Here is a 20,115-nt window from a genome sequence, read left to right on the forward strand (position 1 = left end):
TGCCACTTAATTGGTTAACGTTACTACATATAAAAGATCGCACCTAGTATATAATAAAAAAATATTAAGCAACATTTTCGATGCATGAATTAGACCAAAATGTACCAACGTAATGGTTATAGGAAAATTGGGTATGTAATGTTAAAAAAAATAAATGAATAAGCAAAACACATAAAGTCAGAGACTAGTAACTAGCCTCTGATACCGGTATAAAGAGTAAATAAAATATCAAGTAAACGGAAAAGGGGCGGCAACTGAGTTCTAGTTTCGCAATCTATAAAACCGTTTTTATTTATTTATCAAATAGTCGAAACAACAAGTTTTATATAGGTAATGTTTTACCTACACAAAACTTATTAAGCCGTGCCAAAAATCGATACCAATGGAGTTAGTATTTATTGCATTATTTATGCATGTAGCTTGGCAGTATGACGTCAATAACATTAGACGGTAGTAGTCGGAGAAAATGTATCACATGTTGAATGTGTGTACACGACAAGCAAGCTTCGACTTCATTTCAGTGAAGTTAAGGTTCAAAGTACCAATATTTTGCTTTATACGACTGTGTTTATACAAACATTTTCATTTCATATTACCGGACCATTAACCGGTGGTTAGCGCAAGTCTCAGAACTGTCAGTCAATGAAAAATTGATATTAAACTGACAACAACAAACTACCTGAAAGTAATTGCCACAAAAATAACAAATTGAACGTATTTTACCAGTGTTTTATTATTTAGGTAGTATAAGCAAAGAGAATTTTGTATAGATGAATATTGTCAAAGTAAATTATGTAGTCAGTACATTTACTGACATTAAAACTTTTAGAACGCCATTTGACTTTGATCCTTAGCGCCTTACCTTTGGCCTACTCTTGAGTAGATGGCGATACTTATTGGCAGTAAATGTACTGACTACATAAATCACTTTGACAATATTCTTCTATTTCAAGTTCTCTTTGGTATAATGTATGTTAGTTTATAAGGTATTTGTAATACAGGCCGTGTTGCCCGATTTAAATTTTAAGTAAATATAATATAAAATGATAATGACCCTAAATGTTAACAACGCCAAACAGAAACGTGTTCATTTCGGATAAAATAGTTAATAGCATTGACACTAAAACCAACAGGATTCACTAATTGATTGTAGCTCAACAAAAGGGATCTCATGCATTAAAATTATCCAATGCAATTACGAGGTTCTGTCATAACCTTAGAATTCCAATTAAAAAAACGTTTACGTCCAAATGGCATGCAAACAAAATCCAAATAAAAAAATACAATAAAAAAACATAGAAAGCGCAGCTACGTGTAGCATAATATGTGTACCTTTTTAAACCAAATAAAATAATTGACCAAAATTTGCACAAAACCGACATGAGCAGAAAAAGAATAGGAGGCCTTTGCTCAGCAGTGGAACACAGTCGGCTCTTAATAAAAAAAAAAACAATCAGAAATTGCATGTCACATGATTGCTAGGAATATGTAGAGCACCAAATCTCACTGTGACCTCTATTTTCGCAAAGCTCTTATTGCACTACACAGTTACACTAACAGTACACATAAATTCGCTTAGCACCTTGTTGAAACCTGACGACACATAAGATCCCGAAAATTGACATTACAGACTAAGAAGTTGAAGAACGCTTGTCCAGAGTATTTAAAAAAAATACTATTATTTTTTATGATAAACAGTTGCCCCATAATAGATATAAAACAGTATGTAGAACAATTGGAAAGTACCTAGTCACCACGGAAAGTCAAAGTGACATTATAAACGAATTTCGTTCATAACGATTTGCCCTTATGCAACTCTATTTTACCTGACAAGATTCTATTTGGTACCGAAATTTTGTCGAACTCGAGACAGCGTAACGCGTAAGGCGCTTGCGTGACGTCATGTGACACGGACAATGTCATTGTTTTTTTTTATTTAAATGCCATCTACTGAGTTTCCCTCAAACTGGTATTAATATAACTGTAGTAAGTCAAGTCAAGTAAGTCATACATAGTGCTGCTTTTTGCACTTGATGGCGCTGTTATTAATATTTTGAGTTACAATGTCGTTGAGTTTTCACTTCTGCCGACACTCCCGGAGTGCACCCCGTTGGTTTTTCTTTTAATTTATAAATTTTTTTGGGAAAGTGTAGGCATTTTGTGGTACGAATATATTTGTTAATAAATGCGAAATATTTTCTACTTCTTTACACTCGTGACATTCGATGACTTTCAACATCAGTTGCCAAACTACTCTTTGCCATTAAACTAAATTAGTACTACTTAGACCAAATAAAATCTTGTCAGGCTATTTAGTTATTATTCTTTCGTCCTCTTTCACATAGACATTTGTCTCTAACTACGAGGCATTTTAGTTTTATGAATAATAGACGTTCCTAACAAATTGTCACGTTGACAGGGTCCCAGGGACCGGCTCAGCATTCAGCGTAGATACATACCTGAGGAAGAACTTCCTCTCGGCAGCGAGCGCGGCAGCAATGTCCTTGCGGCCGTCGATGTCCTTCTGCGAGCGGTTGACGACGCCGATGTACCCGCGGCGCAGCGGCAGCAGCTTGTTCTCCAGCACGTCGCGAGCGTCGGTGCCTTCGTCCATCAGATCCAGCTTCGTGATCACACCGATCGTGCGCAGACCTGAACAATGGCGAGACTGTTATGTACAGCAAAGTGAAGTCGGCCGTAGCACGCGGACAAACGCTTCCTCTGCTACTCCTACTGAAGGTTCCTATAAGAACATTTCGTTTCCGTCACCTCCTCGCTCCCCCCTTGTAGCTTCTATAGTATTGTTTCTGAGTCTCACGCACGCTCCCTTGTGCATTAGAAAGTATGCCATCTCGTATCCTAAATAGTAAACTTAACGCTAACATGGATCACTCTGTTCCAATAAACAAGAGTGCTGGTCAGCAGTAGTTCAAACACGTTCACGGATGGGGACTTGGGGAGCCCTAAAATTGGTATGTCTTCGTAGTATTATGCCTCTGTGGGCTACCAGCTTCATTGACTGGACAGAACCGGTGCCGTAGGTCGCGAGGCGTGGCGGTTCCGTGGCTACGCTTCAGTTCCCTTTAAAGGTAAAAGTCGTGTTGTACGTATGTATAAGACTTGCTGCTCATAACAGCTAATTTAATTTTGGAAACTACAAGAGTGTGTCAGTGTGACAATCATATAATGTGAAGTTCTGTAGCAAAATTAAATTTAAGAATGTCTACATGACGAGTATTTATAATAGCTATTCAACTAGTTCAACTAGTTCAAATACATACATGAAACTGCAATAATAAGTGCATGTCCGTCTTATTTCTTACCATTCGAAACTTGTAGTTTTTAAAAATACTTATTTTTGCTGTCCCATCCCCCACAAAGTATTCCAAAAAAATATAATTCTAAATTAGGTAAAACGGGCAAGAGTGGAATATCCCAACCCGGAAATTAGCCGTTAATTAATTATGTAACAGTACCTAAACATGAGGCACCGCGAGTAAACGCTAAAACCAGCGAGATATATTCACGGCCCTGTCCCATAAAAACGCGTTGTTAATATGGCATATTTTATTTTTATGGCATATTTTATTCTCTTTGACTTATAAAAAGAAACACCTAAAATCTCCACATAATTCGCGTTTCTATAGTACACACGATAGACTATTCCTTTGAATGTTCCAAACGAGAAAACTAAGTGACATACCTTGTGGGTCAACTTCTTTGGCAAGTTTGAGAGCATCGCTGTTAGCGAGATCGGTGTTGGCCGGGGTGACGGCGAGGATCAGGCAGGACTCCCGCCGGATGAACTGGAAGATCATCCCCTTGATCTGGGCTTCGATGTCAGCAGGCTGGTCCCCGATGGGCACCTTCGTCAGCCCGGGCAAGTCGATCAGCGTCAGGTTAAGTACTGGAAATCATACGTGAGGGTTTGAAATAGTCACGTAGTTTTATCTTGATCAAAAACAAGTAATAAATATTTAAACATACCTATATATTAACATAGTTCCTCTACTTAGATATTTAATGCACATCTAAACCGTTGGAGGCAGGAATTTAGAATTTGAAATATGTATATTCTTCCAAAAGTAGTGCTCCACTGTACCTCGCTTTTTAACATTAGTAAAGTGTATTAGTTACTTCACTAATCGAGGATCGAATATGAATTGATAATAAGTCGAGGATAGGCCAAAGGTATGGTACCACCTTTTCAAGCGATGGCGCCATACCTTTGGCCTACCGTCGAATAGATAGCGATACTTTTTGACATATAACCAATTTAACACATATCAGTGAATTTATTTTGACAGCGTAACGGCTCTATGTATATATATTTCAAGTCAACACATACACACATTATTATGATGGCTGCTGCCTCTTTAATAAGAATTTCGAGCTCATTCTTACTAGAAATCACTGCTACAGCTCTTACAAGACTTAATACTAATATTAGAGTCATTCTAGTTAGAGTATTGTAGTAGCCTTGAACCAGAATGCATCCCAATGTGTTGATGTACGATGCTATTTTGTTAACCTAGTAATTACAATAATAACCGTTGATCGTCACGACTCCGTCATCAAAGATAAGAGATCTCGCCCGGTATTTTATAACATCGTTGGTACAGTAATACCCATGACTAAGTACAGTGTATTAAATTATCTACTATGTAAATATTTAATTCTAAATTGTGACTATAAACATCAAATCGCAATCATACAAATAAAATTACGATTTAGATCATGCATATACTCGTACATCATTAAATAAATTTAGGTACTCTTTTGAGAGTAATGTCATATGTCATGTCCTTATGATCTACGATAAGTTTGACTTAATGACAAATAGACATTTTACGACATTTTAGACTTTCTGACATTACATTTGGGCTTATTGGCAATAGGACATTGTGACTCTGGACATTCTAACACTTGGACATGTATGCCCCTAAAGGCTCAAAAACGTCTCGACGGATAGAGTAAGAGCCTTTATCACTGGCAACTAAAATAACAAAGACAGTCATCTCTGTCGTTTAGGATTTAATTTTAATACCAGTCATTTCAACATATTTTGTGCCAGAAACTCAGTTAATATTTAAACAAAATGTACTGAAATGTCATACCTCAAAATTAACTTTTAGGCAGCGGGCTTCAATACCTTAGATATTGTTGGGGATGTTAATAAATAGTCTACAATAAGATGTAGCATGCTTCGACAAAAATAAATTAAAACTGGGAGAAGATAATATCAGACTTAGTCAGTTGAGCGTGCCTATTATTTTATTCATTACTTTGTACATAGTAAATAAGCAGTGATTCATGGCCAGTGCTCAGGAACTTGATATAGGGAGCAGCGCGGCCCGTAGCGGAAAGTGTACAACACACATATAAAACAATATAATGTTTTATACATTATAAACGCAACAGTGACTACACTAACTAAAAGTAGCGCCTATTCCAAGTGGCCTGTGGAAGTAAGTACGGTATAGATCAATCATCGTATTCGTTGTAAGTTACTAAGAATAAATACAGTTTGTAACAGAGCAAAATCTTGTTACTTTTATTCTCATTTTTAAGGTTCCGTAGGTAAAATATAGAATTATTCCAACCTAATTTAAGTACCTACATTCATTGAAGCTGAAGTGGCCCTGCTGGGTAGTATGACATGATGTATGTATGTTATGGATGTGTATATATATGTGTCGGGAATGGTGGCGGACATAGAAAAATGTTGTAAATTATGCATCATGGCCGCACGTAGTGACCTACATATTAAGCGGACGTAATGTCTTCATTAAATGCATTCTGTCCCCATAACGATGTCCAAAATTAAAATGAAGAGGCGCTGCGTCATGCCATCCGTGTCATAAATCTGCTGGAAGGTTATTGATCGAGGAGTTAGGCGCCCAGGCACTTATTATTTCGCCACTTTATAAAGTAGTTAGAAGCCACGGTACTAAGAGCAAATGACCATCGGCAGACCTTATCTCGTTGCAACAACGCATACGAATGGTCAGTTACTGTAACGACCATGGCACTGGGAGTCGTCTGGAGTGAGTGATTGTCGGGCGATAAAAACGCGACCGTCGCCCCGGAATCATCAATATACATATGTAGCGAATATAGACAGAGGTGCCAGTGACATCCTACGCACGCTTGGTAGGTGCATCATAAATACAATATCTGGGTGACCGAGAATATTCCGTTAGTAAATTTTATTCTAAGGATGGACTTTAGTTATATCGAGTTTTCGCCCACGTAAACCCTTTTAATGATGCAATTTACATTTGAACTCTCATTTCTAAGTTTTGTAGCTTTAAACTACACGAGAGATTTCATCTTCACAAAACAGTCGATAAACTTCCCTAACCTTCAATGCATTTAAATTCAAATCCCCGAGCCACACAATGAAATCATATTCATCTTAGCACCAAGCCTAAACCGGGATGACAGATTTATAAAGTCACTGAGAAAATCTAATGTACACAACTCTCTGAATCACACACAGATAAGGCCGATTAGATAAAAAATTACATTTGACCGGTACTCGCAGCGTTCCAATAGGTCCGCAGTAAAGTTGGTACGATAGTGTTTGTTACGAAATACTGACGAGGCATGGGAATTAAACAAACTGCACTATTTTTTATTTTGATAAGTTTTATAGGGATACGTGGAGAAATAAGAGGGAGGCCTTTGCCCAGCAGTGGGACAATATAGGCTCATAATAATAATAATAATAACCCCGCGGGGGCAGCTTGTGGCGAGCTGACGGTGAGTGGCGACACCGCGGACCCCTATTCCAGAGGGCCCTGTCATCTGGCCCTCGCCTCTGTGCTTGCCTTGATTGACCGGCCAGAGTGGAGTCGCAAGAGCGGGACCTATGCTCCAGGTTGGAAGTGTAAAATGTCATAACGCCGGCGGCCCTTGAACGGATTACCGGGATCTGGCTACCGCAGACTCACCTCTCGACAACCTCACAGCCGCTCCAAAGTGTTGCCCTGTTGTCGCACTGTGCGTGCGGCCATTGCGGGGCCCACTCAATGAGTTGGCGAGTCACCACCTGTCTTATACAATTTTGAGACTGATTGTCACGGCAGGTGTCCGCTAGTCTCTCCCATAGCCCATTATCCAGTCCATCCAACTTTCAAATCTATAGCCCATGACCTTAGTTCCCATCGCAGCACAAAAGTGCTGCACTGCAATAGTCTTTGCACCTGGCGGGGACCATCTCTTGATGTATCACATTGTGCGTTCGGGGATGGTATCCGCCACGTGTATCCCTTGCTTTTAGATTAAAGTGTCTTAAAGGGCCTCTGCGCTGTTGGCTTCGGCCCCACGTACGCCTCCCAAAGGTCCGGGACCCCATGGTCCCGAGATATGGAAAAGACATACAAATAATAATAATGCCTGCCGGCGGCACCCTAGGTTAGGTTTTTTATAATGTGTTTATATGTATTTTTTATTGTTTTGTAAGTGTTTTTATATTTTACTTTTATATACATATTATAAAAACCTAGCCTAAGAAAAATGATGAATAAAGATAATAATAAAGTTTTATATGTGTTCCTAGAATACTGACAAAATCTAAAATTGAGCCAAATTCATTTCAGTCTCGTGATCTTTTGTCTTATTGGACATACCTACTCCACATTCTTCTTTGAAAAAAAAAGAGTTGAGTTGAGTTAGATCCACATTAAAAAAAAAGTCTTAGGCCGTCAAAAAATAAAATCAAAACCATCAGCAGGGCACATTTATATTATGTACACAAACTACTGACTTTATTTATTATTGAGCGATTTTGGTACCAGACCGGATTCGAACCGACTCATTTTACTAGCACCCTAAATGACGCCAGTGAATGGCACCCAGTTTACGCAGAAATTATTCAGCATAAGTTTGTACATGTCAAAGGGAACAGGAATAGTGCCGACGACAGATAGGTTATAGTATACCTACTTTATCCGCATTTACGCTCTTGATATAGATTTCTATGTATATCGTAGCCCTGCAAATGCAGATGACCGATAAGACAAAGGTATTACAAAGAACATGCTATCAGATTGTGATAATTTAGATTACGTGTTCAGTTAATTGAAGTAACGACCCTGCCATAATAGCTCATTTAATTTTTACTTTACATTGGATTTAAGTAAAGTAGAAGAAAAAAAACTGTGATTTGCAATACAATTTTATTGTAATGCATTTACATTGGTATTTTGTTATTAGTCATAATTGAATCTTTTTTATATAAAATATATTTAACAATTCCATTACCAGATTATATTATTATACATTTAATGTCTTTTGGGGGTGCGCCGTTTTTGTATAAAAGCACGGTGCCCGTAGCACCTACCGCCCTTTTCACACACATATCCGTGCATCTATATACAATATGTGTACATGAATCAATCTTGTTACTTCAGTATCCAATTAACTTGCAGTGGCTCTATCTTAAGTACTAAGATTAAATGTGAGTCATAAACTCATCATAAGGCCTGAGTTGCTTCTACTGCAGCAATTCAAGACACTTCAATGACAATCAAGGATTGACTCACGAAAAATGACTACGGAAGGCCACAATTATTCAACGTTATATTGCATGTTTTTGTGTCATTCCAACCAGTCTCTAACCTCTAAACTAAAACAATAACATTGTACTCATACATTTGAGCCTTAAAAATAGCTTTACACAAAATAATCGGGAGCGGGACAGAATTAGGTCAAGAAAGGAGGACGAGCGAGGAGCGGCATTGATCAGGTAGATCGAAACAGCTTGTCAAAGGTGAACGATTGGGCTGTGACGTCACGGCCCGGAGGCCGGCAAGCGAGGGCCCGCCTGGTTAGACGGCGCAAAAACGCGTCACGCATACCTTTAGCCTAGCATTACCATCACTCAAAAAACGCACGACTCAACCAAACCAAACTAACTAATTCTAATGATAAACACGTCGTTTGAGATCACATTGACTGTTTACTTGCATCCAGTTACGTTTATGGTCGGATCAAGACGTCTTCGCGACTACCGGCTTATTTGGATTCTTTATATATTTATCAAGTAAATCGGTACAGAATCGGATCCAATTAATTGATTTTTTACTAGACCGTGGTCGTCCTAACGGTTACCGTGGCGGTGTAATTAGCTACTGCTTATCCAAACTAAAATTTAGGTACATTAGAGACCTGCCGAAATACGAACTTCTCAGATACACATTTACAAAAAAATACCCCTATTATACTGCACTAAAGCAATACTACAACGGGTTTTATTTTTCATTAGCTCTTTTAATGTTAGTCATATACAACCTACACTTTTTATTCCCGTCTTTATAAAGCGGTAAGAAGGTGAAACAAATCATTATGAACGTGACTATAATAACATACACGTAAAGTGACAGTACAATTTAAACTAACACTTAAAAAAATCTGTAGTACTAATTAAACTGTGCAAAACTTAAAACAGCAGAGGTTATTGACCTATGACTAACAACACAAAAGTAAATGTCACCGCGAACCGTGAAAATGGTAAATAAGTTCTACTCTTCTTATATTGCAATGTACTTAGTTTAGTATCCATACAAAAAAGGTTCTAACCTAACGATAATTACCACTGAACCACCTAGAAAACCCACTTCATATTTCCTTTGATCTGATGAGCACGTAAATATGTTCATCTCTGGTATGATAGCTCGAGTAGAGTCTTTTGCAGAAAGCACTTTTGGACTAGATGTCATGTCCAGCTTCTTATAAAAAGATAAAATGCATACTTTTTTTACCCTGTACCGTATTGCTTCATCCAGACTCCGCCACAGAGAACGTTGAACATTTTTGTCACAAAAATCAAAGAGACTTACCGTTGGGCGAGTAGACGCGGAGGTTGATGGGCACGGGCGAGATGCCCTTGTTGGAGCCCGTGATGCGGTCCGTCTCCGCCTCGATCTCCCCTCGCACCTCATTGAAGTCCACGAACTTCTTGCCCTTGCAGTGGAGGAACTCCGCATATTCTGTTGGAGGAAACGTGACTTAGCCTTCACTTTAACCTTTTAAAGGCAATGACATAAAAGCGTCAACCTTGTATGGACACGTAGTAAACTGGCAAGAAAAAAATAATTATTTTCAATTCTTTAATTCTCTGTTAGGTACTCGTACATCCACACGTGGCTCGTGGTTGTAAGATTATACAAAACAATTAAAATAATGTAATATGTATGCGGCTGACTACCCAGAAAAAGGTTACACATTGTAATGTGTAGTTTCATTTGTTTCTAATCAGACTTACAATATAAAAAAGCAGAGTCTATATAATTTGTAACAGTTGATTGGAACAAATTGAACGATGCAGTCAACGTGCTAATGCCTCGCCACCCGGGGGTCATTGACTAAAAAGACCAATTAAATTAAATGAGTTCAAATTGAACCTTCCTGGGCATATTTCAAAGACTTTCCCAGAAAAATCCAGACAAAACGGGTACAGATCGAACTTTCCGGATCATAATGCAACGATACTCAGAAGCGACGATGTTGTATTGAAACTTTTAGAGATATTTAATAAGAACTATACTTCTCGCGTCTAATGAAGCTACTACGAGTGACCAAGAAAAGTCTAGGAAAAAGAAATAGGACGGACCATAGTATAATTACATTAATTACAAACACATTTTCGGTCTATACATGGGGCCAATACTTTCAATATTTTTTCAATTCTCATGCTCTAAAAGAGGGTCATTGTCAACAGTGTGCAGAAAGTGATACGTTTCTGCACTAGTGCATTTTATATTACAAGTACGATTTTTTTCATATTTTTTTAAACCATTAAAATTTTGTTTTATATACATTTATTATACGATTCCATTCTGATATTTAACTAAATGGTTAATTGAAAGTACCCAAGAAATGCTATGTATTAAATAAATAAATATCAGGGAACATCTTACACAGATCAACCTAGCCCCAAACTAAGCAAAGTTTGTAATATGGGCTAGGCGGCGATATACATATTTATATACATAAATACATACTTTACTTATATACATACATAGAAAACACCCATGACTCAGTAACAAATATTTGTGTTCATCACACAAATAAATGTCCTTACCTATTCGAACCCAGGATCATCGGCTTCGCGCGCAGGGCCACCAGACCGGTCGTCAAAATACGAATACGAATTCTGATGTCAAAATTAGTGTGTGATAGTAGTGTGTTTGACATGAGAATTCGTATTCTACAACGCATTGGGACGCGCACGTACATACACCACGTGCACGTCTACGCTACGCCCACGCATCCGGTGTGGCCTAGCTTTTAACATAAAGATGCCTAAAACTTTTGAACTGTATTAGGAACGTGCGAAGTCGGTGGCGCTGATCGTCAGAAACACAGGTAATCTTATGGAATGTCCGACATTAGTACTAGCGGCAGCCGCTTGAACTAATTTTACTCCATAAGATTTAACGTAGAAATTCCGACAAAATGAGGGCAGCACCAGTCGCGCACATAACGAATTGTCGCTGCTTTCATCTTGCCTTTTGCTCAAAACAAAGAATTATAATTTCTTTGATAGGTATTATATAAACTTTTTTTTTTCACCAAACAGAAACGTCTACGAGCGATAATACAGATTATTAAATTTAAGCAAATATCCAATGGAAATTAAAGAATTTTTCTATATTTCTTTTAATTTAATAATTTTCTATATCAACACAAATATTAACCAAGCTATTTAAAAAGCTGGTGCGTATTATTCATAACTCAAATGATTCCGCTCCGTATATAAGAAAAGTAACAGAGTTCTATTAGAGTTATTAGACAGAATGCCTTTACGATGGTACGCACTGACCAAACTATAACAGATTGAGTTTAACCATACCACCACCAGACGTATTAACAACAAGTTTTTTTCAGGCATCATAATAGTATTGCTATGCCTATAAATATGCGTCACGATTTGATTGATTTCTATAGTAGATAATACAATTTAGTATAGGATGAATAAAACATTCTGGCATCTTAAAAAACAAACTACTTACATACAAAACTACAAATCGTGGAACTTGTTTGCAATTACGGGCGCTATCGTACAGCAATTTCTAATTACCTACTATCATCAAGGCTGTCTATAATAAGGTGGCAAAGAGACGGGGTAGTCTCACAAAAAGCGTATCTACTTACACAATAGGTTAATGTCAGTAAAACCCACATAGAAGTCTGGGAGTAGTTTTACGTAGGTAACTAAAAAACGTCAAGGTCAAGATCAATAGTCTTGTAACAATACGTAGCGTGCTGCCAAAAGTTGGAAAATATTCGACGTATTAGCATTAGGAAAATGGATATGTTAGGCGCTCGTTCTTGAAATTCTATTAGTTTACACAACGTGTTAAAGAGGGTACACAACTGCACATCATATTCCAACGCTCAAAGTTTTCAGTGTCGTCCACCTCCTAGAGGTAAGTCACTCACAAGTTACGGTCGATCCGACTTTGTTAGTCGGGTTAGTTTTTCAAACGTTTCGTTTGATTGATATCATACTTTTTCAATCTCCTGTGGCGTTTTATGCGTTACTAGTTTATAGCGAGGTCGATGGTTTTTTATTCATTTTGTTTCTAGAAATAGGTATCAAACAAACAGACGAGCCGCCTGATGGTGACAGGATGCGGTCATCGTCACCTAGGTATCTGTGCGAGATTACATACTCGCTTCTAAGGTTAATTCTTCTAAGTCCAGAGTGTTGTAAAGCCACTTATCCCACGTAATCTACCGTAGATTTCTTTCAGAAATACAGTTGTAGCAGTATAAATAAAGGTCCGATCTATTCGAAACTGGTCGTCGTATATTTTATCGCGTGTAAGCCTCGACACCGAAATGGGTAAAAATCGGATACGGAAGCTGCATCCTGCCTGCAGAGATGCCACCAGCAATACACCAGTGTTAGATCCTATCTCGTCGTCATAAGGCTTAAAATAGGTCTGACGCATTGACCATGGCACTAACAGCAAAACCATCCTGACCATCGGTGGACCTTATATTTTAGCAATAAGGTTTAAGAATTGTCAGTTAACTGTGGACATTTCTGGCATTGCGCATAACTAGTGCACTGCTCTATAAAAACATTAACGATATAATTAAATAGCCCCTTCCTCAGTCTTTCATTCACATATGCACAGGATGCTGCTTGTAAAGGGAGCAAATGATTAAACTTATACATTAATAAGCAAGCTTCGAGTAGTATGAGAGAAACATTTAAAACAGTATTATAATCTTATGTTCGAAGGCTTTCTAAAATTAATGTTCCAACTAGTCACCTTAATAATGATACAAGGAAAATTCAACCCAATAAACAATCATTCGCCGCGGATCGTGTTAGGTATATGTGTTGAGGAAGCCCTCAGGTCGTTACAGGGTTACGTCAGGTAACGTATAGTGTAACTACTCATCGCCAGTAGCGCGTTGCAACCTTAAGCGATATAAGCGCCCATAAGGTAGTTTGCTGACGGTATCCCCGTGTTTTTATTTTTCAGTTCATTCGTCATAATTGTCACTTTCTTTAATCATCATCATATTGGATTTACATTTATAAGTGGTTTACCCCGGATATATTTATTTGTCACTGAAATATGAACGAAAATTTGCATGAACTTTTAGTCTTTTATATTATAATTTCGACATATCCGTTTGTTCCTTGGTACTTATTTATGCCAATTTACAAAAAAAAAACTTATTTACGTAGTTAGTAGTACTCATAGTAGAGTAAGCGTTTAGTCTTCATTGAAAAGAAAAGCGGTCTTGTTACATATAATAGTAAGACACAGAAGGTATACAGAAGTTCTATCTATGCATGCTCGCAATTCACAGACGCAATAAGCCAATTAGTTGGTTTTAACATTCGTCGGAGCGCCGAAGGTTAATGAGCAACAATTTGTGCACATAACGCGAAAACTACACCTCTGCATTATTCATACATGGATAGAGCGAAGACGTACACGATATTTAAGTTAATATTTCATTAACTCCACTTAGAAACGACAAGAATCTTTGGAGATCTATTTCGGTTGGAGTTTTTTATGAATCATACTCAGTGACATATACATTGCCACGGAGTTTTTAAAAAAAACTCTTAATCGGAAACTGAACTCGAGAATTTCTTATAGTGATCATTAAATTTTACACATGATATTCAAGATAAGTTAGATGAGGTACTTGGTATTGAAAGTGTTAAAATTGATATTACTGATATCAGAGGTTTAGAGGTGTGACAAATGTTCTTTTACGAGACTAGAAAGAGTAAACAGCACCTTCATATCATAAAATTACGTATTTAACACAAAAAATATCCCTGCTATAGTAACTAAAACCATAAATGGAAGGTTGAAAAATTATAAGTGCTATGACGTTTGTTGGAATGTGGAAGCGAACATGGAATGTATGCTCTCATAAAGTAAAGTGGGTGTTTTTGTTCTTTTTTTCATTAAGAACATGCAGTTCTAAATATAAGAAGAGAGAGACGAGGGAGATCCTTTTTTATTTAGAGGCTATTATTGCGTGACAAGATAGAGCGGTAATGTGGGGTGAGAATATCGAAAGTCCTTTTTTATTAACCCTTAACCAGGCTGACATTTCAAAAATGACAATCGAATGTCAGCCTTACTCATCGAAAATAAAACACATGTTTGAAGTTCCGTATGTGGGAAATATATATCCCTTAGCCTGGTAAAGGGTTAACGTGAGGAATAATTTCTTGCCCTTGGGAAAGGATTTTAACTATATTGTCAAGATTGGTTTTGATAGGTTTGGTAGGTGGTAGGTACTCGACGTGCAAATCTGTATTTATATTAAATCTGTATATATTAATGCCTCATTAAATATGTAGATGCTACGACAACGTACCTGCGTTTCCATGTATGAGCTGTAGAATCAAAGGACGACGAGTTACAATACCGGAGCCACGGGGCAGAAAATCCCTGTAACAATTAAATATCATTACAACCCACTATTGATTTAATAAAACATATAACTCATAAACATACCATAAATTTAAAGACTTCCGACGAAATCATATCAGCGTCATTAGCTTAACTATCTTCGACCTGGTCTGGTAGGTACCTAACTACAGGCAGCAGATCAGTTTGTCACTATTATGAGACAATTGGAAACATTCATTTGTATGCAGAAACATACAAACAACCCTGGAATCTAAAAGCGTGTACCGACTGGGTTCTGTCTTGGGCTAAAATATGTGTTGATGCATATCTTACCTACAAAACTGGAGGTATCAAGAGTCAAATGTCACACATTAGAAAACCAATTTTTAAACTTAGTTGCCTTGACTAAGCAAACATCAACATAACATTAGATAACATACGTCGCTGATTTGCCTTATACTTGAATATTATATGAAAACTGTTGGGTTTGGTCCGCCGAGCTAGGTCTCAAGTTCTAACTTACCTAGCCTTAACCTGATGCCCGTCTAGAGTCAAAAATAGAAAAAGGAATCACAAGCAGTATCATTTTAGTATTCTAATATTTACCTTGATATTATAGTATATAAAACAATGGTGACTTAAATATAAAAATCTTTGCAAAAATGTAATCAAAATCATAACCGATAACCGAGCAATCAGGAGAGTTAAGACCCTATTGGTAAGATTGAGAATCATTAGATACCAATAATATAAAACTGCAATTAAATTGGTCAATCCAACCTTGAGAAAATACGGATTTTCTTTTCATGTTCCTCCCACCATAAAGAAAAATCAATAACTACTTTATATATGTAAATAAATTTGAACAATTACAAATCATTTAATCGACGTAATGTTATATAGACACTGAATGTCAATCATAAAACCAAAAGTAGCAGTTAATCATGTTGCAGAATACATAATTTCAATGTAACTCAATTATGGAATTGACATAAGGTGCAATGGAGCAATTTGGACTGTGGGGTAATTTCAACTAATCGAAATATCTTCCATGTTTACCGATACCAGTATACCAATTAGTTAAAACTATCCCGCAGTGGAAATTGCCCCGCTGCACCTTAACTAATTTCCAAAAAATAACCATTTGTATGTGGAAATAGTATGGAGTCTAGTTATTTCTATCATGAAGGTTAACCTTCTTAATAATTGGAAATGTGTGAGTGTTGATTCTTTTTCTCAGAAAACTGTAGGCTTAGATACCTACTCAATTGTAATATATTTGGCAAGCTGGTGGGAATCAAGTTAATAAGTTTTGGCAAAAATTTCATTTTTGGTACAAGCTTTTATTGCTGAATGTACTTTTCTTATGACAGACAACTAGTACTCATCGAGACAATTCTAAAAACCCCCAACACAATTAGGTTACGCTGTTTCATCACAGAGTTCCTATTGCCACCCCCTGTCTCCATCATCAGGTCAGCTCGATGGTACCATACTATTGCATTGTCATCCGATATATACATGCATGCAAAATTTCAGCTCAATCGGAAACCAGGAAGTGGATCAAATTTAACTTGCAAGATTTGATTACACACAGACAGACAGACAACGGTCAGGTGAAACTAAATAAGAGCTTGTAAAATGGACTCACGTTTGCTTCAGACAGTTAGATATATCATGTAATTGGAAACAACACTAAATACTACACTGTTTAGTATCTAAGATTTATTTCACCATACTTCTTCACAAAGTCAGGCCTTGTTTGTATCAACTGCAACCACATTTATTTTGATTATTTTTTTTGCTTTATGTATAAAAATATTTTGTACACTCGGCAGTAAATTCTCTTTGCCTCTTGTGGCTTGAAAGTCTTGCAATGCTCAACTTTTTTTTTCCTATGGAATATTTCCCTTACATGGTGTCAATATAAGCATGAGAGGCAAAATACTGCTGAGGTAAAGCTCATATGCAATTTGTTTTGCTTTAAAACTGAATGCAACAAAAGAAAAGCAACTCTGTTCCTGTTTGATGATGATTTAGATTTCTTTAAAGAGGTAATTTTTACTTGTAAAAAGGACCATGGGATGCTAGAGTTTATAGAACAAATATCTATCATATGCCTGATTATTAACCCCCTTATTCATAAATGTCTACTAAAGTTGACAAGCCGATAATAATTGTTTGTCCCTTTCCAACATATTGGTATGATGGTAAGGCTTTAAGAATAGTAGTTTATTACAAACAGGCTATTTTTAGAAGGCAGGAAGGAAGGAAAACAAATAATTATGTTTATGAACATAATTATTTATTTATATAGTATGAAAAACAAAAGACAATTAGGTATTGTTAAATGCCTGGGCATATTGTTCAAGAGCGTGGCAAAATGCCGGACAACACAAAGAAGATGATGATGTTAATAAACTAGCCCCAATTGAGATGTCATATTTCAGCCAGGGTTATAGTTTTTACTGGAAATCTGCTTGAAAAGAACTTCTTAACAAAAATGTACCAAAATGATATTATTTTTTAACATCATGATCAATGATCAAATATCTTGTGTGAATGTTTATTATAAAAGGTTAAATTACTGACACATTACCACAGAAAACTAAAGCCACCTACAAAGTTGGTTCATTTGTTCAGAAAGACAAATGTAAGGATCCACATTCTAGGGATCCTATGATGCAGTAAGTAATAGGACACCACTGCACTATTCTGGTTTCAGATTGGTTATAGTTTTTACTGTCTGTAACATCAGAATCAAGGACAAAATGACTATATAATAATCATTAGGATTTATAGAACATAACGAATTTAATGCAAGATTAATTGTAAGCACAGAGTTTTTCCAAAGAGGATAGGCAATATGAAGTTTATTGAAAACAATCAATTTAGCAGAACCAATCCCAACAACTGATAACAATTGTGTGATAGCAATTCAGGCCATGCATTTGCTGGTGATAAAGTATCATACAATGGCAACTTATCTTCTCCATGTATAATGTAAAATGTTAAGAAAATTATTATCTTTAAAAAGTATATAGAATTTTATTATAACTAGACTAGATGACTACTTCATCTTAAAACCCTTAATACTATGGCACAAAAAGCCAGCTCATATTGACTTGTATGAGTCAGACTCCAGAGATATCAAAAGTGGCACTCTACGAAAACTTCTTGCACAAATCTAAGGTTTAATTACTTTACTAATGCATGATACAGTACAAAGGCAATACTTTCGGTTAGATTCCTAGACTAACAAATACAGACAGCTGATTCATACTAGTGAAGTCAGGCTAATATTTCTTTATTTACTATTGAACAACGGATATCGCATATATCCAGGATATTCAGAGACTCACCTGCCGACGAAGTTTTCTAACACTGAACTCTTTCCAGCGGACTGGCCACCCACAACTGCAATTTGTGGGAGATCTAAAGACATGTGCACGCCCATTTGCACAAATGCATCTTGTAGTTTGTTTACAATGGGGATTAACTGCTGCATTCCGAAATTCCCCGACATTTTGTTTTAAATACATTAAACTTTACGATCCGAATTCACTACTTTAACGTCTTGTTCATCATTCACCGATAAACTACTTTTTCAATATGGTGGGTGGTTACGTTGTTAGAAGTATTTTAACCTCGACTGTGAATGGAGCACCGTGCTCAAATGACAGATGAGTTACCAATAAACGTCTAGCTCTATGTTTGTATTAAAGTACGTCATTGGTGAATGAGCTGTCATATAGTGGCACAGTGTTCAATATACAATAGCTGGAACGCAAAGTGATGTTCGACAGGCATCGGTGTCGAGACACGAACAATGCGCTGTATAGCGGCATCCCAACTCAATCTTCAAAACATTTCGGTCTGTCTCTTTCTCACAAAAAAAAGGTTGCCATATGAAATCATTATATGTATGTGACGTAGTTTATTCTAATTCGTTTTAGTTTTGATAATTGTGTAAATATCATATGGTTAAATGAAATATGTGAATATTCAATAATGTAAAAATATGAAAAACCAATGGCAGAAGAGTTGCGTAAAATCAATAATACTTGTCATGCGCATCAAATCTAGGCCAGCCTTCAAAGCATATAAGGCCTACATTACACTATCAATTATGATTATTCGATGCAATAAGACTGAATTTAATTTGACGTTATATAAAAACTTACTTATTTGCATAACCAATTTACTGCTTAAGTAAATACAACTGGTATATTTTGAATAATTTACCGTCACAATTTCCATAAATTAGGCATAGAAATATAAGTACGACTTAAACATTTCAGATAATATTAGGATTTTATTATTAACTTATTAAAAGAGGATAAACTCTCGTTTTGCATTCTGTATGAAAGTACGATATAGGCCATGGGTTTACATGAACAAAGGTTTTAATTTGAATAATATATCACCTATTTATACGTAAAGCCCTGTAACGTGTGATTAAGTGATAGGCGTAACGTATTCTTACCTTCCGACGAAGTTTTCCAAAACTGAACTCTTTCCAGCAGACTGTCCTCCCACAACCGCAATTTGTGGTAGATCAAGTTGCATATGCACACCAAGCTGAGTGAAGGCATCTTGTAGCTTATTGACGATGGGGATCAACTGCTCCATTCCCATATTCCCCGACATGGCTGCCGGTTTTACCAAACACTCCTCGTTTTATGAGCTTCTCCGCAGATCTTCGCTTACTGATTTTTCGTTCATCAATATAGTACCAGGATTCTAATGCGCAAGCGTATGAGAGAAGAGCAACAGATATTGCTGTCTCTGCATGAAAAAATGTGAACTTAACATTAAAGGAACTGGAACAACCCGTACATATATCTAACATATAATATATCGAGCTAAAATTTGAACAAATTTAGGCCATCGAATTACGTGTGGCAAGTTTTCTCCCTCACACAAATAATTCAGATTAAATAGAACGCTGTATAGGTATATCTGAGTACGAGTATAATAAGTACTCCTTATTGCGCAAGACAAATTATAAGATAGGTACTGCTTATATATGTTGACCTTTAGTTTTCTGGCTGCAGCAGTATAAGTAGTCGTCTTGCCTACTAGATATAGATAGTGCTTGCTTACTTACAATACTAGGTACTATCGTAATAATAGCACGCTAATTTAGTATTGAACAAGTTGTTAACATTTTTAACATGATTCATTAAAATACCTATGACACCCG

The 20,115-nt window shown here is 36.7% G+C and overlaps 1 protein-coding gene across 15 annotated transcripts in view; it reads right to left on the reverse strand.

Annotated features, from left to right (window-relative positions):
- The window catches only part of LOC134678551 (dynamin), a 46,311-nt gene extending 26,586 nt beyond the window's left edge, over positions 1-19,725 (reverse strand). For 3 of the 15 annotated variants that reach the window (XR_010100202.1, XR_010100201.1, XM_063537161.1), the window contains exons 1-5: positions 19,396-19,719; positions 14,875-14,948; positions 9,846-9,995; positions 3,704-3,907; positions 2,460-2,652 (exon numbers count right to left, since the gene is read on the reverse strand). Coding sequence is in view for 13 of the 15 variants with exons in the window: in XM_063537161.1 (XP_063393231.1) it covers positions 2,460-2,652; positions 3,704-3,907; positions 9,846-9,995; positions 14,875-14,948; positions 19,396-19,559 (785 nt within the window). In the remaining 2 variants the exon portion in view is untranslated. Of the gene's footprint in view, positions 1-2,459; positions 2,653-3,703; positions 3,908-9,845; positions 9,996-14,874; positions 14,949-18,271; positions 18,748-19,395 lie in introns of those variants that run through there. The other 12 variants (XM_063537156.1, XM_063537148.1, XM_063537159.1 and 9 more) reach the window with 8 other exon arrangements.
- Positions 19,726-20,115: the final 390 nt, after the last annotated feature.

The sequence above is a fragment of the Cydia fagiglandana genome, chromosome Z, assembly GCF_963556715.1.
Source record: "Cydia fagiglandana chromosome Z, ilCydFagi1.1, whole genome shotgun sequence".
Taxonomy (NCBI): Eukaryota; Metazoa; Arthropoda; class Insecta; order Lepidoptera; family Tortricidae; genus Cydia; species Cydia fagiglandana.